The sequence below is a fragment of the Mytilus edulis genome, chromosome 6 (genome assembly GCF_963676685.1).
Source record: "Mytilus edulis chromosome 6, xbMytEdul2.2, whole genome shotgun sequence".
Taxonomy (NCBI): Eukaryota; Metazoa; Mollusca; class Bivalvia; order Mytilida; family Mytilidae; genus Mytilus; species Mytilus edulis.
The window spans coordinates 76,307,639-76,329,706 of NC_092349.1; the positions used below are offsets into that span (position 1 = coordinate 76,307,639).

At 32.4% G+C, this 22,068-nt stretch overlaps 3 protein-coding genes across 3 annotated transcripts; all 3 read right to left on the minus strand.

The window, feature by feature from the left end:
* Positions 1 to 5,778, minus strand: LOC139526629 (protein rolling stone-like). The gene is made up of 4 exons (XM_071321788.1): positions 5,701 to 5,778; positions 2,645 to 2,858; positions 1,918 to 2,028; positions 1 to 1,586 (listed from the first exon to the last, which is right to left on the minus strand). The coding sequence occupies exons 1-4, from the start codon at positions 5,776 to 5,778 to the stop codon at positions 1,114 to 1,116; spliced, it is 876 nt and encodes a 291-aa protein (XP_071177889.1). The 3' UTR covers positions 1 to 1,113.
* Positions 5,779 to 10,822: 5,044 nt separating this feature from the next.
* On the minus strand, positions 10,823 to 16,417 carry LOC139528455 (protein rolling stone-like). Its single transcript, XM_071324433.1, has 4 exons — positions 16,208 to 16,417; positions 13,928 to 14,162; positions 13,201 to 13,311; positions 10,823 to 12,869 (listed from the first exon to the last, which is right to left on the minus strand). Exons 1-4 carry the CDS (start codon positions 16,283 to 16,285, stop codon positions 12,397 to 12,399), a joined length of 897 nt encoding a protein of 298 aa, XP_071180534.1. The 5' UTR covers positions 16,286 to 16,417; the 3' UTR covers positions 10,823 to 12,396.
* Positions 16,418 to 19,626: 3,209 nt separating this feature from the next.
* LOC139526630 (uncharacterized) lies at positions 19,627 to 20,784 on the minus strand. The gene is made up of 2 exons (XM_071321789.1): positions 20,349 to 20,784; positions 19,627 to 20,246 (listed from the first exon to the last, which is right to left on the minus strand). The coding sequence occupies exons 1-2, from the start codon at positions 20,782 to 20,784 to the stop codon at positions 19,627 to 19,629; spliced, it is 1,056 nt and encodes a 351-aa protein (XP_071177890.1).
* Positions 20,785 to 22,068: the final 1,284 nt, after the last annotated feature.

Sequence of the window (22,068 nt, forward strand, 5' to 3'; positions counted from 1 at the left end):
TTAAGGGAGGATTTTATGTCTGCAGACATGTTTCTGTATATATGTGCCTGTAATTCAGCGAGTGTCGTTTTATTGTTTTGTACTTAAACCAGGCCGTTATAGTTTTCTCGTTTAATTGAATTTGGATACAGAAATAAAGCAATGGCAAAATCGATGCATTGGTAAGGAAAACTTAAAATATGATTCTGATAAAAAAAAATTATAATACATACATTCATATTGCATCTTCAAAGTAGAAGGCGTAAATAGTTTCTAGTAATTATTTGTTGGTAAATATCAATTGGAAAAAAATCTGATTATAAAATACCCAGCTGGTATTCATGCCTTCACTTCACGGTTGTCCATTCGTTTGATGTGTTTTATCATTTGATTTTGCCGTTTGATTAGGGACTTTCCGTTTTGAATTTTCCTCGGAGTTCAGTATTTTTGTGATTTTTCTTTCTACAAAATCAGCAAAATAAATGAATAACAGAACAACAATGAAAAGCCTTTAAAAAACTTGTACTTGTCTTTCCGATAGTTTAACATATCTCGAAAGACGTATTTCATGTGGGTATGGAAGGGGTTTACATATTGCAGAACAATGTGCAAAATATACAGAAGAATGGACAAAAAAAAACCTATTTTTAAATATAGAAAAAGAGGTAAAACAAGAAAGCCAGAGTGGATTGTAATAGATTGTGTTAAAATTTAAAGAAAAGAGAACAATTATAATGAAGAATATAGAAAATGTCATATACAATTGAAGAATACAGAAATGGAGGACCCCACCCAGACCTTCATTTTATTGGTCTTGAATTCCGTGAATTTCTTTTTAATGTTTCCAATATGCTTACAATAATAAAAACATAAAAAAAATACATTTAAAAAACACCAAAAATATCAAACTGATACATTCACATTAGCTTGGAGATTGCGTTCTTCAAATGCTTGGTCATCATGGTACTCGTTGAATATTTTATAATGTATTCAAATATTTTTGGACCACTATAATTACAATTTCCTCCTAAACCTGTGCATTGATTAATACAATTCTAAATCATTCTTCTAAATGTTAAGTACATATGTACTTGTAATATGTGTTGGTAATGACCAAGCTATGTAAAGTCATGCTCATGATTTCTTGTTCGCTAATGGCGTATCCATATCTATTTTTACTTCATTTTTGTCTTTAAGTTCCAAGTAATGATCAGGGCTGTAAGATTTATTGTCAACAGATGTAGCGGTGTTTTGAATCTCTGTACGAGAACAACATTTTTTGTTCACAAAAATTCTTAAAAGGAACAGAAGAAATAAGATGATATGACAAATTGGAATCGCTACGAGTACAGTTATCAGTGACAAACCGGTAGTGTATCCAGTATTTCTCCAGTCAAAGCTGGAATATATATATGATTTCTCCTGAGCATTGGTACCTCCTAATATCTTGTATATAATAGAGAACACGACATACACTGCACCAAATACCATTGGATGGAAGAGATGATAGAAACGCACAGGGATTCCAGTCAGGAATAAGTTGACTAAAACGTACACCATATTTAATCCGTGTGTTTCTATGTTTACTGCTGTTTGTGTACTGGAACCTGAAAATAAAAATACAAAAGTGTAATTAATAGATATAAGAAGATGTGGTATGAATGAAATGAGACAACTCTCTATTCAAGTCACAATTTGTAAGGAAAACCATTATAGGTCTTCAACACGGAGCCTTGGCTCACACCGAATAACAAGGAAACCCACAAATGACTTATGTAAAAGCATTTAAACATGAAAATCTTATCTATATTAAAAACGAGAAATTAAGCAAAAATAAGTTCATCTGCAAACCTGATTGATTTTCAGTTAGAAATTGACCAAATTTAAAGCTGACTAAAAAGGTTGAGACTATCGAAAATCCACTATAGAATTACTTACTTGAATAAATTAATCCCCAGTACAGCATTGTTACTAAAATACTTGCTGAATTTGAAACGTTAAAAAACACCCAATCAACTTTCAGATACCATGGCATTTCAGAACATGCACCTGAAAAAGAATATGGAGGATTAAAGAATTTCATTTTATCATTAATAATGTTCTATCTGCTGTCCTTTTGGTGATTTTGGTGAGTCCAAGATTTTTGAAATGAGAGTATTCCATGACAATGAAAAAGGGCAGTATTCCATAACAATGAAAAAGGGGAGTATTCCATAACAATGAAAAAGGGGAAAAATCTTTTTTCTGATTATTAATTTTACCAAATGAATAATGAAGTAACCATTCTCAATCAGACAATACAAGATTGAAACTGAATAAGGCTAAATTGAAAGTAGAAAAAAAGAATAAAAACATTAATTTTGCACCTGTCCTAAGTCAGGAATATGTTCAGTAGTCGTTTATTTTATGGTTCATAAGTGTTTCTCGTTTCTTGATTTTTTATATAGATTATACCGTTGGTTTTCCTATTTGAATGGTTTTACACGAGTAATTTGTTGGGCCCTTTATAGCTTGCTGTTCGTTGTGACCCAAGACTCCGTGTTGAAGACCGTACCTTGATCTTTAATTGTTTACTTTTAAAAATTGGGACTTGGATGCAGAGTTGTCTCATTGGCACTCATATCACATCTTCCTTATCTATATAACAATTTATCAGCACACTTACCTAGAAGTATGTCATCTCTTTTGACAGCAATGTATACAACACATATAGCGTCAATGATGGTAGAAAATGTCAGGACAAAGTATGCCCAGTCTGTTAAATAAATAAACCATTTCACCTGCTGTGCAGGGTCATCTCCAGCCCATTGGTAACTATAAACTCCAGTCAAAATAATCCAAACTAAATGGTACAACGCCCAAAATATACGCCAACCTAGATAAAGTTAGTGGTAATCACACTGAGAAAAAAAAATAAGGATAATGATAATGATATAAAAATTGACAAAGTGCTTTTAATTAACACTCTTTTTCAGTAGGACAGCATATTCGAAGTAGAAGAACATCAAATTGTCAAGGTAATTATATTTTTCGGTTGGGCCAATGAGTGAATTGAAAGTAGACTGTTTTCCGTGCTTGAGACCCTGCTGTTTAAGAGTGTCGGTGTTCTAGGAATATATTAGTTGCTGTTTGATTGACATTTATCTCTACTACTAGTAATATCTTCTTTTCTCGAATAAATGCTCCCGCGATATATACGTCGCTGTTATTTATATTAAAGTCGCATTGAGTCCTACAACAATGAGCAAAACTCTTACTTCACTAAAAGTTCAAGACGGCACCTAGTACCGGTTTGACGGAATTTTGAACGTTGTTGTATACCCTGTCAAGGTAACCAATCCAATTACAGGATCAGATCGAACATTTCACTTCCATTTTATAAATACATTCCCATTAATTTTACATTATTATCAAATGTTTGTATTAAGAGAACTGAGGTGTCTTTAAGGTTCATGTGGACCCTATGGCTATTAAAATGGCCGTATTCTCACCTCAAAATTTACTCTGAGTACAGGCAAATCTGTGCATCTGGAAAAGTTTTAAGGCATAGCATGCCCTAGATAAATAGAATTCAAATGCATTGTATGATGTAGAAAATTCATAACTTAACTGGATTTTGCCGTACACTTTTTTTCGTCCCTGCAGAAGATGATAAAATTAACAAACAGTTGAGTTTAGGCCTAAATTAAAATATTGTTTGTTTGCCCTTTTCCGACCCTATGTTTTGAAACAGGGTAGGTAGGTAGGTAAAATATTTTATTTTTTTTCCCAAAAAAAATAACTTGGCTCGGTATATTATTTGTCATGGGTAGGCAGGTAGGTAAAATATTTTATTTTATAGATACAAAATCTGCATAATGTCATTTTTTTGTCCGTTTGTTTTTGCAAATAAGTTTTCCGCTGGGACTATTGGTTTTGAAAAAAAAATATATAAGAGACGGCCCTATAAGAGATAACTTTGTACTGGTAAAGTTATGTCCGGGCAGACATAAATTACTAGAAGAAAAAGTCCCTAGAGTGTTACAAATTTCGTGTGTGCCTTTTTTTCCAATAAAAATGCTATAAGACTTAAAACTCAATTGTCACGTATTTTGCATCACATTTATAAATGATCTGTATGGAAAACTTGGCGATTTTACTACCAGATATTCTCCACTTTACAGGGTCTTTTGGTTCATGTAAGATATAAATAATTTAGCGGCATCGTTAACATAATCATTCTGATATGTGGATCACAAAAGGCCATCCCTACATAGAATACAACGTCCGTTTACAAATTAGTTTGTACACACGTAAATACTTTTGTATCAAACGAACTTTTTTGTAAATGAACGTTTAAATGTACAGAGTAACGTACTTCATATCATGATTTCAGAAAGCGTTCAACATCGATTTCAAACAAATGCTTTGAAACTTCAAATGCAAGTGTTCATGTCAAACGCTCAGGTGATACCAAACGGACTGGACCTTATACGTAAAGATAAAACCCGAGGATTCCGGTAAAAAAGTTTTGAGCGGGAAATACAAATATAAATTTTTGGTAGGAACGAAAAAATAAAATAAAATAAAATCTTGCTGGTAAATACAAATAAAAGATTTTCAGGCGGAACGAATTGATAGGGTCGGTCGGTAAAGGGCAAACAAACAATATTTTAATTTAAGCCTTACCTTGATATGGTCCACTCAGGTACACAGTATTATTGTCAGGTATCTATTGTCCATCTATTGTCCATGTCATTTAATACAGCTCACGTCATTTATTACCTGTGGGGAAGTTCTCAAACCTGTTTCTCAACTTAGTTAATTTTGGCACCTTCTGGAGGAATGAAAAAAAGTGCACGGCAAAATCCTGGTAAGTTTTTATTTTTCTCAAACATAAAACATGTTTGAAATTTATATATCTAGGGCATGCTATGCCTGAATTTTTTTTATAGATGCGCAGGTTTGTCTGTACTCAGAGTACATTTTGAGGTGAAAATACAGCCATTTTAGCCATAGGGTCCACATGAACCTTAATGTTGTCCTTATACGATTTCAATGCAATTTGTTCATACTAAACTTTGGGAGGTTATTTTTTGAAATATTTCCATAGCAGGGTAACAACAACAGTCTGTTACTCTAATACAACTTGATTTTTTCTTGGATACTAGTGTTTCTGAATAATGGGATACGAAGTGTACATTCAAATCAGATCAATGATAAAGAATATTCCATGAACGTGACTAAAAGTTGATTTACTAATGACCCCCACTAATGTATATTGGTACATAATTTGGGAAGAGATATTTTATGTGGATGAAATTGATTCTCTTCTTGAAACAAAACTGTTACAGTGTTTATAACCCAAATAGTTTAACAATATATAATAGATTCATAATAAAAAGATAATACCATAACTCATAACTAAAGATCATTGGGAGTGGACATCTGCTCTTTGATCGGGTTGTTGTCCCTTTGACAGATTGCCTACTTCCATTCCCAATGTTATCATACGGGTAACCGCACTTTGTTTTGTTTTGTTTTATCTTATGCATCTTTCATTTTTAATGTAAGGGTGAGATATTTCAGAGTGATTTTATTATCGCCGTGAACATGCCCCCCCCCCCCCCCCCCCAAAAAAAAAAAAAAAAAAAACAACAACAACAAAACCCCCAAAAATGTCTCGAGTGGTTGATTAGAACACCTGCAGTAAAACACTAGTAAATTAAGAAAATGACTTACCTGAAATTTAATAAAATCATTTGGTTTGGAGTAATCAAGTTTAAACTCACTCAACAAAAAGTAATCTTTCCAGCCCATATTTTATACGTCAAGTGGACCTTTGTAGGGCAAACGGTGACACATTTAAATTATATGTGTTACCACAATAACACAAACAAACGTGATCGTTACTGGTTTATAAATTACTTTTTACTATTAAAATCACCAACCGTGATGTTACCGTCAATGAGGCATGTATTTGTTTATATATTGTTTATTTTTAAAAAGGAACGTCCAGGGGTAAAATACACTTCATACATTAAACATGTTAAATACAAAAACAGTTTGCAAAAAAGTTCTGAAAAGAAACACCAGTAGAGACAGAAATAATAGAGAGGGAATTTAAATTGCCACTTAGTTAGTAGAGACAAATATTTTTTTAACAAGTCACATATGAACACCTCGATACATTCTTCCGGTGAAAATACAGGAAGGAAAAGATCAGTAGATATAACATGATATCAAAATTAAGGAAGTTCGCTACTCAATTTCAAAATGATAAGCTTTTCATAACACTAGAATATATTGATTAAAAGAGCAAAAATCATTGATAAGTTTACTTGACTTTTAGAGAAAAAAGAAGCAAATATATACTCGATAAACGATGTTTTTTTTTAGTAAACAAGCATCTTAAAGGAACATAGTTCTGGAAGCGATTCGAAAAAGAGGTATTCTCATGCATGTTTCACAATTCTTCTAGTCCAAATTATATACCTGTACCATGGTATCACGTTTTTATTTATATATGTACATGTGTATATGTTAAACTGTCATACAAGAAAGATGTTTAACTAGCTATACAACAAGGTTTGATCCACCATTTTCTACATGAGAAAATGCCTGTACCAAGTCAGGAATATGACAGTTGTTTTATATTCGTTTGATGTGTTTGAGCTTTTGATTTTGCAATTCGATAAGGGTTTTTCCGTTTTAAAATTTCCTCGGAGTTCAGAATTTTTAAAAACCAACTATATGTTTCATGTTTTATTATTTAGAAGAAAATAAGTTAAAAATATATACTAGATGAAAACTTTTACCATTCATATTACCAACAAAACAATTATTGTTTAAATGGAAACAGACGAATGACAATCTATGATATGTATGTAACGAAGAAGAAGATTATAACCACTTTTTTATTTCTTGTCGATTTTTAGAAAAATTTTGGAAAAGTATTCACGAGTTAATTATAAAAATAAAATTTAAATTTTAGAGTATCATTAAAGCAATTAGTCTTTGGATATAAAATTTTTGACAAAAATTATTTTGGTCTGAATTATTTCCTCACAATCTTAGTTTTTCCATATACAAATCTAATCAGAAATTGACAAAGGTAAATGTTTATCAAATTTTTGTTCGAGAATACATAAAAAGATACAACGAAAACAGAACAGTGAAACTTAATCCATTACGAAAGTCACTAAACAGAAGTTTAGACGATTGATAGAATAAAACATAATGTATTAAAATGTTGTATAATTGTATTTCAAGAAATTTATACATATTATTATAATATATACATATATACCAGCAGCTGATTGCTAACCTGGGCAATCGGTGGAATATTACAGGATGCATCAAGAAAAGCTTGGTTTCTTGGTGTAACAATGTAACAAGCATATTTGATGAATAAATATATAATGTTGTTAAATTTTTTTTTTTAAAAATCCATAAAGTTGAGTATGGTAGTAAACTGCATCATATTGGACTTAAGAGCCAATCCGCCAGAAAATCATACAATAATCAGAAAATCGTCCAAATCGACAATCACAACTTTTTTTGATAAATTTTTATACATCATCTTTATCCTTGACATAAAATAAAAGAATTTGGCCACTTAATTTCCCCCAGAATCGTATCTATTTTTAGTAACAGCCTAATTTGCATAATTCTGTAAATCCATAATAAAACCAAGGAAAAATACAACTTTTTATGCCTTTTAGGAATTACCTAGAAGCATATTAAATGGGGTAGTTGAGTTTTTATAGTAATGTCAGCTGGAACCCATCCATTTAACTATGTTATGGTCAATACAAATGACAATTTAAAAAATTTGGCACATTGCCAGGAGCACGGACACAAAGGCTGGATTTTTCATACATATATTTACATAATTTTTACTTGCTTCTAACTTGCAAGACTTGATTGTTAGTGTTTTAACGTCACTTTTAAGCGCCGTTTTTTTGGCTATTTCGTGTCGGCTAGTTTTTACTAGTGGAGGAAACCGTAGATCTTCGATAGGGAAACTGACAACCCGTATATTTATGAAGCGAAAAAGTCAGAACAAGAATTAAATAAATTAAAATAAATAGAATCGTCTAGTAGGTTTAAAGTATAAAATTGAGAATGGAAATGGGGAATGTGTCAAAGAGACAACAACCCGCCCAAATAAAAAACAACAGCAGAGGGTCACCAACAGGTCTTCAATGTAGCGAGAAATTCCCGCACCCGGAGGCGTCCTTCAGCTGGCTATGTTAGTTAACATCGTTTCATCAAATATTCAGATATGATGTCCAAGAAAGATACCAATAAAATCTGGAGACAGTATATTTTTGTTTTGGTCAGCCCACAAACATGTACAAGCGTTTACAATAATTGGACCATGTTGTTTGAGGTATGTATTACTAAGGTTTTTAGGTGTCAGACCACCAATTACTCCCTCCAATTAAGAACGGCACGGGATTGTAAAACATATCCGTTTTCATAATTAAAACGGGTATTCCTTAACGGTCAACCGACTCCTGAATACGATCATAAAATTTATGAAGTCTTAGGTATGATGTTAACTTCACCACTCTAAAATCTTGTCTTGATAGCTTCATTATGCACAGAAACCCTCTATTCAATGAAATCATGATAGGAAATACAGGCCTTACAATTTCGTATCATATGTCAGATATGATACTCCGTATGATAGTGCTGCTGTAATTTTTCTACATGGAAAGGCCGGAAGTTCACAATTTGAAGCTAAAATCATCTCTGTTGAAGTTAATATATTATCATACAGGCTTAGGTCTATTGTAAAACCATTTTATCAATTGTTGTAACTAAGATTGTGTCACAGTGTAGTACACAGAGTAGAAAAATATAAACTGTTGACAGAATCAGATTTGCACTGAAAGAAACGTAGCTGACAGTACCCTTATTTTAATAAAAACACTGAAAACAATTTCTTTTACACACAAAACAGTTCTCATCACTATCAACATAAAATACCCAACAATATTTATGTTTAATATATGTAAATGCAAAAACAAATCGCAATTTCTATTTCAAAGGTTTCTTGTCTAGTTAATTAAGGAGGCTAAAGCTTGTAGTGTAGGAGGCTTATTTCAGTTCAGTTTTGAAAAAATGTGATAATATGTGGTTTAAATATGGTATACACGAGAACAACTAGCTTTCTTCGATTGGTATGTAGAAATAGCTTCAAAGATTAATGCAATGTTTTAGACAATAATTACAACATAATTACAGTGCATGCCGATCATATAAACTTGCGCTATGTTCAGAATAAATCCTAAAGAAAATCAACACAACTTTTTTAAACTGAAAATTAGCAACAGCATTGAGAATTGAAGGCTCTGTTTTTCAACTTGAAAAAGGCCTTTTTACGTAGACCATATGGTAGATAATAGTCCATAGACGGTAGTCAGTAATTCATAACTACCAACGGAGACACACTGGTAATTAAAAACACGACGTACATAGAAACAAGTGTAACATGTCAGTTACCAACATCAGCATAAACTTTCGAATTGCAGTATTTTGACAAAGTTTATTCCCTGACGTGATATTTAATTGCAAGAACATTTGTCAGAAGAACATAAATATTGGCAGTCTAGCAATTGTTTAATGTAGACATAAATTAGAATTTGTAATGTTAAGGTTGATTATCCATTGAAAGAAGCTGATACAATATTTTGATCATGTGATTTTGGTTGTAGCTTTCAGTTAAGTCGTTTTTTTACATGTGTTTTATTTTCCTTTCTTTTTTAATGAACTTCAAACTGTTATCTCTAGTTTTAAATCTGCGACATTATAGTGTAAGTATACCAATAAAACACAAAATTGTTGACCACATGACACAAACACTATGGACATTGTAAGTATACCAATAAAACACAAAATTGTTGAACACATGACACAAACACTATGGACATTGTAAGTATACCAATAAAACACAAAATTGTTGAACACATGACACAAACACTATGCACTTTCCGTGAGCGATTAATCATTTTTTTCCGTTTACATATTGATTTAGTTTGGCAATGTATTTTCGACGAGGAGACATTCTCGACAAACTTACCTTTGCTGACCGCTGATTCAAACACATGGTTCAGATTCAGTTTTCCTCAGTTAGGCATACATGGAAAATAAGGGGATGGAAAATAAAGGGATATACCAAGTCTAACACATGGTTCAGATTCAGTTTTCCTCAGTTAGGCATACATAGAAAATAAAGGGAATATACAAAGGGGCAATAAAAATCAGATGTCGAAAAAAAACACCCAACCAAACAGCAAAAAAGAAATCGGACAAACAACAGTGTATTTACCACTTCACAAAAAACTAACATTTGTACAGCACGAACGTCACCGGTAACCGGGAATGTATTCTTTGTTCTTAATAATTGTTAGCAGTTCCTGCTTAATTAAGGGCACCCATCGCGTTGCAAATCAAAACGATATGTCGTATTTAGTGATGTCCCAATCGAGGAAAAGACGACAGATTTGAGGCTGCGGCAAGTGGAGCATATCCGTTGTCATCTTTGATTTATATATTCCATAATGCACAACTAAATTATAAACTTCAAAGAGATTACTTCAAGTTTACCATTGACCATTAAGAGATCTTGATACAATTCCACCTGTTAACTACAATCCCAAATTTAGGAAACTGCAATATATGAATTTTCTGGCAGATATTTATTTCATATGCAAGCGCTCCTTGAATGACGAAACAAGACAATTTTCACGAAGGGAACACATATATTTTCTTGCAAAGTGACAATAAGCCTATCATTTTTTGATAACATGGATATCTAGTAAAGTAAATAGGAATATATTTGTTTCGTATTATATTTACAACCGTAGGAACTGACACTCAAAAAAGTAATGAAATTCAGTGCCAATTCCTATATGACATAAGTGGTATAATCTTTTTTCTTTTGAAATGTTTGTTCGACTCCCGATTTCTATGGGTCTTTTTAAATTACAACACGCCAATTTTGTTAAAAAAAACAAATGTTTGACTATCAAATTGGTTGTTATATTTGTGTAGTAGGGATCTATTCTTGCAAAGTGTAGATTTCTTCTGGCTAAATCTATAAAGCGGAATAAGAAGTTAGATGTAAATGAATGTGTATTATTCTTCGTTAGAAGCTCCTGTATGAATTTGAAAATCAGTAGACGTGGTACGATTAGTAATAAGACTTAAAAAAAAAAAAAAAAACAACAGAGGGACAAAAATATAAACAATTTTGTTAACAGTTCTTATGTCAAACAGTTACACCACTGTCCTAGATTAAGGGAGGATTTTATGTCTGCAGACATGTTTCTGTATATATGTGCCTGTAATTCAGCGAGTGTCGTTTTATTGTTTTGTACTTAAACCAGGCCGTTATAGTTTTCTCGTTTAATTGAATTTGGATACAGAAATAAAGCAATGGCAAAATCGATGCATTGGTAAGGAAAACCTAAAATATGATTCTGATAAAAAAATTTATAATACATACATTCATATTGCATCTTCAAAGTAGAAGGCGTAAATAGTTTCTAGTAATAATTTGTTGTAAATATCAATGGGGAAAAAATCTGATTATAAAATACCCAGCTGGTATTTATGCCTTCACTACACGGTTGTCCATTCGTTTGATGTGTTTTATCATTTGATTTTGCCGTTTGATTAGGGACTTTCCGTTTTGAATTTTCCTCGGAGTTCAGTATTTTTGTGATTTTTCTTTCTACAAAATCAGCAAAATAAATGAATAACAGAACAACAATGAAAAACGTTTTTTTTAATCAGGCAAGCCTTTAAAAAACTTGTACTTGTCTTTCCGATAGTTTAACATATCTCGAAAGACGTATTTCATGTGGGTATGGAAGGGGTTTAAATATTGCAGAACAATGTGCAAAATATACAGAAGAATGGACAAAAAAAACCTATTTTTAAATATAGAAAAAGAGGTAAAACAAGAAAGCCAGAGTGGATTGTAATAGATTGTGTTAAAATTTAAAGAAAAGAGAACAATTATAATGAAGAATATAGAAAATGTCATATTCAATTGAAGAATACAGAAATGGAGGACCCCACCCAGACCTCCATTTTATTGGTCTTGAATTCCGTGAATTTCTTTTTAATGTTTCCAATATGCTTACAATAATAAAAACATAAAAAAAATACATTTAAAAAACACCAAAAATATCAAACTGATACATTCACATTAGCTTGGAGATTGCGTTCTTCAAGTGCTTGGTCATCATGGTACTCGTTGAATATTTTATAATGTATTCAAACTTTTTTGGACGACTATAATTACAATTTCCTCCTAAACTTGTGCATTGATTAATACAATTCTAAATCATTCTTCTAAATGTTAAGTACATATGAACTTGTAATATATGTTGGTAATGACCAAGCTGTGTAAAGTCATGCTCATGATTTCTTGTTCGCTAATGCCGTATCCATATCTATTTTTACTTCATTTTTGTCTTTAAGATCCAAGTAATGTTCAGGGCTGTAAGATCTATTGTCAACAGATGTAGCGGTGTTTTGAATCTCTGTACGAGAACAACATTTTTTGTTCACAAAAAATCTTAAAAGGAACAGAAGAAATAAGATGATATGACAAATTGGAATCGCTACGAGTACAGTTATCAGTGACAAACCGGTAGTGTATCCAGTATTGCTCCAGTCAAAGCTGGAATATATATATGATTTCTCCTGAGCATTGGTACCTCCTAATATCTTGTATAAAATAGAGAACACGACATACGCTGCACCAAATACCATTGGATGGAAGAGATGATAGAAACGCACAGGGATTCCAGTCATGAATAAATTGACTAAAACGTACACCATATTTAATCCGTGTGTTTCTATGTTTACTGCTGTTTGTGTACTGGAACCTGAAAATAAAAATACAAAAGTGTAATTAATAGATATAAGAAGATGTGGTATGAATGAAATGAGACAACTCTCTATCCAAGTCACAATTTATAAGGAAAACTATTATAAGTCTTCAACACGGAGCCTTGGCTCACACCGAATAACAAGGAAACCCACAAATGACTTATGTAAAAGCATTTAAACATGAAAATCTTAACTATATTAAAAACGAGAAATTAAGCAAAAATAAGTTCATCTGCAAACCTGATTGATTTTCAGTTAGAAATTGACCAAATTTAAAGCTGACTAAAAAGGTTGAGACTATCGAAAATCCACTATAGAATTACTTACTTGAATAAATTAATCCCCAGTACAGCATTGTTACTAAAATACTTGCTGAATTTGAAACGTTAAAAAACACCCAATCAACTTTCATATACCATGGCATTTCAGAACATGCACCTGAAAAAGAATATGGAGGATTAAAGAATTTCATTTTATCATTAATAATGTTCTATCTGCTGTCCTTTTGGTGATTTTGGTGAATCCAAGATTTTTGAAATGAGAGTATTCCATGACAATGAAAAAGGGGAGCATTCCATAACAATGAAAAAGGGGAGTATTCCATAACAATGAAAAAGGGGAAAAATCTTTTTTCTGATTATTAATTTTACCAAATGAATACTGAAGTAACCATTCTCAATCAGACAATACAAGATTGAAACTGAATAAGGCCAAATTGAAAGTAGAAAAAAAGAATAAAAACAGTAATTTTGCACCTGTCCTAAGTCAGGAATATGTTCAGTAGACGTTTGTTTTATGGTTCATAAGTGTTTCTCGTTTCTTGATTTTTTATATAGATTATACCGTTGGTTTTCCCATTTGAATGGTTTTACACGAGTAATTTGTTGGGCCCTTTATAGCTTGCTGTTCGTTGTGACCCAAGACTCCGTGTTGAAGACCGTACCTTGATCTTTAATTGTTTACTTTTAAAAATTGGGACTTGGATGCAGAGTTGTCTCATTGGCACTCATATCACATCTTCCTTATCTATATAACAATTTATCAGCAAACTTACCTAGAAGTATGTCATCTCTTTTGACAGCAATGTATACAACACATATAGCGTCAATGATGGTAGAAAATGTCAGGACAAAGTATGCCCAGTCTGTTAAATAAATAAACCATTTCACCTGCTGTGCAGGGTCATCTCCAGCCCATTGGTAACTATAAACTCCAGTCAAAATAATCCAAACTAAATGGTACAACGCCCAAAATATACGCCAACCTAGATAAATCTTGTGGTAACCACACTGAGAAAAAAAAATTAAGGATAATGATATAAAAATTGACAAAGTGCTTTTAATGAACACTCTTTTTTCAGTAGGACAGCATATTCGAAGTAGAAGAACATCAAATTGTCAAGGTAATTATATTTTTCGGTTGGGCCAATGAGTGAATTGAAAGTAGACTGTTTTCCGTGCTTGAGACCCTGCTGTTTAAGGAGGTAGACCAAGATTAAGGGAAATAACTCTTAAAATCATCAGTACGTTTGTGTCAACCATTTTCATAAATATATTCTAAGCTTCTAGGTTACATCGATTATTTTCAATCTGTTTCAGATAAATGCTTAAAATTCATTGAGGAAACTTGACTTTTACAAACACATAACTGATTTTAAGAGTTATTTCCCTGTACCAAGGTCTACTCCCTTAAGAGTGTCGGTGTTCTAGGAATATATAAGTTGCTGTTTGATTGACATTTATCTCTACTACTAGTAATATCTTCTTTTCTCGAATAAATGCTCCCGCGATATATACGTCGCTGTTATTTATATTAAAGTCGCATTGAGTCCTACAACAATGAGCAAAACTCTTACTTCACTAAAAGTTCAAGACGGCACCTAGTACCGGTTTGACGGAATTTTGAACGTTGTTGTATACCCTATCAAGGTAACCAATCCAATTACAGGATCAGATCGAACATTTCACTTCCATTTTATAAATACATTCCCATTAATTTTACATTATTATCAAATGTTTGTATTAAGAGAACTGAGGTGTCTTTAAGGTTCATGTGGACCCTATGGCTAAAATGGCCGTATTCTCACCTCAAAATTTACTCTGAGTACAGGCAAATCTGTGCATCTGGAAAAGTTTTAAGGCATAGCATGCCCTAGATAAATAGAATTCAAATGCATTGTATGATGTAGAAAATTCATAACTTAACTGGATTTTGACGTACACTTTTTTTCGTCCCTGCAGAAGATGATAAAATTAACAAACAGTTGAGTTTACCTTGATATGGTCCACTCAGGTACACAGTATTATTGTCAGGTATCTATTGTCCATCTATTGTCCATGTCATTTAATACAGCTCACGTCAATTATTACCTGTGGGGAAGTTCTCAAACCTGTTTCTCAACTTAGTTAATTTTGGCACCTTCTGGAGAAATGAAAAAAAGTGCACGGCAAAATCCTGGTAAGTTTTTGTTTTGCTCAAACATAAAACATGTTTGAAATTTATATATCTAGGGCATGCTATGCCTGAATTTTTTTTATAGATGCGCAGGTTTGTCTGTACTCAGAGTAAATTTTGAGGTGAAAATACAGCCATTTTAGCCATAGAGTCCACATGAACCTTAATGTTGTCCTTATACGATTTCAATGCAATTTGTTCATACTAAACTTTGGGAGGTTATTTTTTGAAATATTTCCATAGCAGGGTAACAACAACAGTCTGTTACTCTAATACAACTTGATTTTTTCTTGGATACTAGTGTTTCTGAATAATGGGATACGAAGTGTACATTCAAATCAGACCAATGATAAAGAATATTCCATGAACGTGACTAAAAGTTGATTTACTAATGACCCCCACTAATGTATATTGGTACATAATTTGGGAAGAGATATTTTATGTGGATGAAATGGATTCTCTTCTTGAAACAAAACTGTTACAGTGTTTATAACCCAAATAGTTTAACAATATATAATAGATTCATAATAAAAAGATAATACCATAACTCATAACTAAAGATCATTGGGAGTGGACATCTGCTCTTTGATCGGGTTGTTGTCCCTTTGACAGATTGCCTACTTCCATTTCCAATGTTATCATACCGGTAACCGCACTTTGTTTTGTTTTGTTTTGTTTTATCTTATGCATCTTTCATTTTTAATGTAAGGGTGAGATATTTCAGAGTGATTTTATTATCGCCGTGAACATGCCCCCCCCCCCCCCCAAAAAAAAGAAAAATTTAAAAAAAACACAACAACAACAAATATCCCAAAAATGTCTCGAGTGGTTGATTAGAACACCTGCAGTAAAACACTAGTGAATTAAGAAAATGACTTACCTGAAATTTAATAAAATCATTTGGTTTGGAGTAATCAAGTTTAAACTCACTCAACAAAAAGTAATCTTTCCAGCCCATATTTTATACGTTATAAGTTGACCTATGATGATTTGTAGGGCAAACGGTGACACATTTAAATTATATGTGTTACCACAATAACACAAACAAACGTGATCGTTACTGGTTTATAAAATAAAAATCACCAACCGTGATGTTACCGTCAATGAGGCATGTATTTGTTTATAAATTGTTTATTTTTAAATAGGAACGTCCAGGGGTAAAAAACACTTCATACATTAAACATGTTAAATACAAAAACAGTTTGCAAAAAAGTTCTGAAAAGAAACACCAGTAGAGACAGAAATAATAGAGAGGGAATTTAAATTGTCACTTAGTTAGTAGAGACAAATATTTTTTTAACAAGTCACATATGAACACCTCGATACATTCTTCCGGTGAAAATACAGGAAGGAAAAGATCAGTAGATATAACATGATATCAAAATTAAGGAAGTTCGCTAATGATAAGCTTTTCATAACACTAGAATATATTGATTAAAAGAGCAAAAATCATTGATAAGTTTAAGTTCTCAAAAAATATTACAGCCGATTTCATTAAGTGTATAGGAAAGGTAGAATCATTGGTAAGCTTGCTTGCTAGCTGAACCATGAAGTCATTATTAGGTTAGGTAAACTACCCTCCTTTAAGAGTAGACTAGTCCGACAGATAACCAATCTATATGTATGTAACACTAGACTACTTCGAAAGGAGGGTAGTATACCTTACCTAATAATGACTTCACGGTTCAGCTAACAAGCAAGCTAACTAAGGATTCTACCTTTAAATAATAAACATTTTATAAGACTTTTCCAGATGGGTTATAATTATACATGTAAAAGATTTATAAAAAGAAAAATTGGGGGTCAATGGGCATACTTTTTTTTTAAGGCATTCAAATGGTTAAAACCAGAGAATTCCGAAAATCTAACAAAATTCCAAAACTTGACAAGCGAACTTCCCTAATCACAAGTAATATTACAGTATCAATTGATTACTGTGGATTCATTATTATTCGTTGGATACAAATTTTCGTGGATTTCGTGGGCACAGTCAAACCACGAAATTAAATATTCAACGAATGATAATTTTTCTATAGGTTTGAATGAAGACTTCAGCAAAACCACGAAATTAAATATCCACGAATATGCAAGTTTTTCTAAATCCACGAAAATTGGTACCAACGAAAATAAATGAATCCACAGTATGTTAAAAGTAGGAACATAAAAGAAGGCTAAGAAAACTAGCGACTGAGCAACACGAACATAGACAAAAAGTAGGGGTGAGTGATCTCAGGTGCTCCGTAATAAAGGGTTAATAGATTCTGCTCTACATGAATTCAGGACCTTCCACGAATCTAATAATAACTCTATAACATGTTAATATCATAAAATAAAATTCATGTTTCTATTTAGAAAGATCATGGTAGTACTACAATCGCTGGGCTGAAATTACAGGTGTGGATCTTTCCTATTACATGATCAACCTTTTATAAGGCTAGTTGCGTGAATACCATGCATAACTGTTTTCCACTTTTAGATAAAAAATAATAATAAAAAGTAAAATTCATTTCCAAATATATTTTTAAAAAAGGAGGTATTTTTACTCTCCATCTATCAAAAGCCTTTTAGGGGATCGTTCTAGTTTAATCTTCGACGATATTTTAGGGCCATAATAACTACTGCTTTCAAAGTAGTCTAAGAGATCACAGATCACTTGACTTTTAGAGAAAAAAGAAGCAAATATATACTCGATATACGATGTTTTTTTTTAGTAAACAAGCATCTTAAAGGAACATAGCTCTGGAAGCGATTCGAAAAGGAGGTATGCTCATGTATGTTTCACAATTATTCTAGTCCAAATTATATACCTGTACCATGGTATCACGTCTTTATTTATATATGTACATTTGTATATGTTAAACTGTCATACAAGAAAGATGTTTAACTAGCTATACAACAAGGTTTGATCCACCATTTTCTACACGAGAAAATGCCTGTACCAAGTCAGGAATATGACAGTTGTTTTCTATTCGTTTGATGTGTTTGAGCTTTTGATTTTGCAATTCGATAAGGGTTTTTCCGTTTTAAAATTTCCTCGGAGTTCAGAATTTTTAAAAACCAACTATATGTTTCATGTTTCATTATTTAGAAGAAAACAAGTTAAAAATATATAGATGAAAACTTTTACCATTTATATTACCAACAAAACAATTATTGTTTAAATGGAAACAGACGAATGACAATCTATGATATGTATGTAACGAAGAAGAAGATTATAACCACTTTTTTATTTCTTGTCGATTTTTAGAAAAATTTTGGAAAAGTATTCACGAGTTAATTATAAAAATAAAATTTAAATTTTAGAGTATCATTAAAGCAATTAGTCTTTGGATATAAAATTTTTGACAAAAATTATTTTGGTCTGAATTATTTCCTCACAATCTTAGGTTTTTCCATATACAAATCTAATCAGAAATTGACAAAGGTAAATGTTTATCAATTTTTTGTTCGAGAATACATAAAAAGATACAACGAAAACAGAACAGTGAAACTTAATCCATTACTAAAGTCACTAAACAGAAGTTTAGACGATTGATAGAATAAAACATAATGTATTAAAATGTTGTATAATTGTATTTCAAGAAATTTATACATATTATTATAATATATACATATATACCAGCAGCTGATTGCTAACCTGGGCAATCGGTGGAATATTACAGGATGCATCAAGAAAAGCTTGGTTTCTTGGTGTAACAATGTAACAAGCATATTTGATGAATAAATATATAATGTTGTTAAAAAAAATTTAAAAAAATCCATAAAGTTGAGTATGGTAGTAAACTGCATCATATTGGACTTTTATTTTAATGTAAGGGTGAGATATTTCAGAGTGATTTTATTATCGCCGTGAACATGCCCCCCCCCCCCCCCCCCAAAAAAAAAGAAAAATTAAGAAAAAACAACAACAACAAAACCCCCAAAAATGTCTCGAGTGGTTGATTAGAACACCTGCAGTAAAACACTAATAAATTAAGAAAATGACTATATATAAAATTAAGGACGTTCGCTTCTCATGTTTTTGAATTTTTGCCAAATATTCGGAATCCTCTGGTTTTATCCATGTAGTGCCATTAAAAAACTTTCACCACTAATACCTTAGTTTCGTAGTATCATTATCGATCTAATCTGCGAATCATTTTAAAGAAATTGCCGTTTGTCATTTGTTTTCTTTGTTCATAGTTCTCTAGCATTCGAACGTTAGCTACATCGATAATTTAGTGCTCAGTACAACCAGAGGAGTATGAACGATATACAAGGTATAAAATATAAACGTTATAAACATCAATGAATTTTAATTCATGAATGAAACACTTCAACAAATGGCATGCCGTAAACGGAGAATCCCATTGTCTTTGCTTTTTTATCTAAACCTTCTGTTTCATTATGGTTGTCAAATAGTGTTTCTGGAAAATCTAAACCTTCTCTACGACACTTAGCTCGTAACAGAAGAGTGCAATCACCCACACCATCTAGGGGGACAATACGCCCTTCTCCACGCAGATCGGGTAAGTATATCCGAGAAGTTGAACCATAACCTTCAAGTACAAGATAATTAGCAGGCATTTCCCTTTGTTTTTCTAGAGAAAGGGGCGTTTCTCTACAAATGTTTTTGTCATAATTTCTGACAGTTCGTCCTTGTTTAAATAAGCACGAGGGGTTGACGATATCCTTTTTGGCAAACAACAATTGTTGTATTATATCTTGAGGTAAGTCGCCTATGTCGCTGTCTATCCATAACACATAGTCTTGATCAGATAAAGCGTTTTTTAACAATAAATTCCTAGCTTTAGCTAAGTGTTGTCTTCGTTTATATTGTTGATTTCTCTGATGAATATTCCCCCAATCCCCAATTACTTGTTGATCGATGTCAAAATGATAAAAACTGATGTTACGAAACCCTGACGCCTTCAACTCATCTATGATAAGTTAAGCTTTCTCTACTGTTCCGTCCGTACTCCCGTCCTCACCAAAAGCTATCGATATTAATTCATGGTCATATTTGAGTTCGCAGATCTCACGTGCAAATCTTAACAACGTCTTCTCACTATTATACAACGGTGTTAATATCAATATCTTATAAGCATATATGGTTTTGTCAAGCTGAAGATTTTCATGTCGTATTCTTTCCGACAACCGGTAAACGATATCGGAAACAGAGAATTTTGGAACTGGTGGAATAAAATTAATCGGTTTTGCAGGATCATATCTATTCGTATCGATACCACCTGCTTGTTTCACACGATTCTCTTCTGTGTCGTCATAACTAAGATGAACTCCAACGCTAAAAATTATCTCGTTATTCGTTAAAACTATCGACACTCCTCGGGAGATTCCGCGATGAAGGTACGGAGTTGGCAGATTTGTAACGAATGACTTTAACATTTGTTTCTCTGACTGTTTGTCTACATGTTGAAGCTCTCTGGGTTTATCTATAGAATCAGAGAAACTCCGCATGAGTTTTGTAACTACTACGACGTTAATAGTTAGTAGGACTGTTAAACATCTTATACGACGACGAAAAATCTGTTTCATCATTTCTTATTGAAAGAGATAATGCAATTAATGTACGTCTCTTATAACGGTTAATGGTGTATAATACTAAAATTCTGCAAACGGACAGTCAGGCTTTTAACGGTAACGGATTGTACAAACACAAATAACCTGGCATACGTATTCTTCAATATAAATCTTTCCCTTCAGTCAACATTTACCTACTAACTTATCCTTGCTATGCCTAGGACAGGTTTCCTCAATCGATAGCTGCAAAACAGAAAATATGAATAAATGTCTTACTAATGGCTAATGAATGTTAATACATGAGTGGTTAGTGTAAATGATGCGTTACTGTACTTTGGTGAAATTAAATGTGTAGGAATAATTTATTTTATTAAAGTGTCACCTCAAAGAGGTAAAATTCAAACTTCCGCATTGTCAAAATACAATTATAGTCACGGGGGTCATGTTATTACTGGCGATCCTGACATTATCAATGGACAACTAAGAGATTTGTTAGCCAAGGGACCATAATACAGAATTTCCCAGCCAATCAACTGGAAAAATTACTTCAGGTTACTGATGGATGCAGTTGAGGACTATTCTAGAAAATGGACATCTTTCTTTTTCTTTTTAACAAGTCAATTAGGAACACCTCGATGTCTTCTTCAGATGAAAATACAGGAAGGAAACGACAAGAAAATGTGACATGATAGCAAATTTTTTATATTATAGTATCAATTGATTATGTTCCGGGTAGAAACATTAAAGAAGGTTAAGAAAACTAGCGACTGAGCATCACGAACATAGACAAAATGAAGGGTTATATCAGGTGCTCCATAAGGGTAAACAGATTCTGCTCCACATGAATTCAGGACCTTCCACAATTGTGATAATAACTCTATATATATATATTTAACCTGTTATCTTAAAATTAAATTCATGCTCCGATTTAGAAAGATCGAGGTAGTTCTACAATCGCTGGGCTGGAATTAGAGGACCGGTGTGGATCTTTCCTTTTTCTTTCTTTTTAACATATTCAATCTTTTATAAGGATATTTGCGTGAATAACATGTAACTGGTTTCCACTTTTAAATAAAAAAAATAATACTGAAAAGTAAAATTTATTTCAAGAAATATTTAAAAAAAAAAGAAGGTTTCTTAACTTTCCACATATCAAAAGCCTTAAAGGGGATCGTTTTAGTTTAATTTTCGACGATATTTTACGTGACCTAACAAATTTCC

Excerpts from the sequence above, each read along its gene's own strand:
- LOC139526629 (XM_071321788.1), bottom strand. The coding sequence starts at position 5,778 with ATGGGCTGGAAAGATTACTTTTTGTTGAGTGAGTTTAAACTTGATTAC. Across the intron at positions 2,029-2,644 it reads AAGAGATGACATACTTCTAG|GTGCATGTTCTGAAATGCCA; the intron begins GTAAGTGTGCTG and ends ATTCTTTTTCAG. Across the intron at positions 1,587-1,917 it reads CTGGGGATTAATTTATTCAA|GTTCCAGTACACAAACAGCA; the intron begins GTAAGTAATTCT and ends TTTTATTTTCAG.
- LOC139528455 (XM_071324433.1), bottom strand. The coding sequence starts at position 16,285 with ATGGGCTGGAAAGATTACTTTTTGTTGAGTGAGTTTAAACTTGATTAC. Across the intron at positions 13,312-13,927 it reads AAGAGATGACATACTTCTAG|GTGCATGTTCTGAAATGCCA; the intron begins GTAAGTTTGCTG and ends ATTCTTTTTCAG. Across the intron at positions 12,870-13,200 it reads CTGGGGATTAATTTATTCAA|GTTCCAGTACACAAACAGCA; the intron begins GTAAGTAATTCT and ends TTTTATTTTCAG.
- LOC139526630 (XM_071321789.1), bottom strand. The coding sequence starts at position 20,784 with ATGCGGAGTTTCTCTGATTCTATAGATAAACCCAGAGAGCTTCAACAT. Across the intron at positions 20,247-20,348 it reads GACGTTGTTAAGATTTGCAC|ATGAGTTGAAGGCGTCAGGG; the intron begins GTGAGATCTGCG and ends AACTTATCATAG.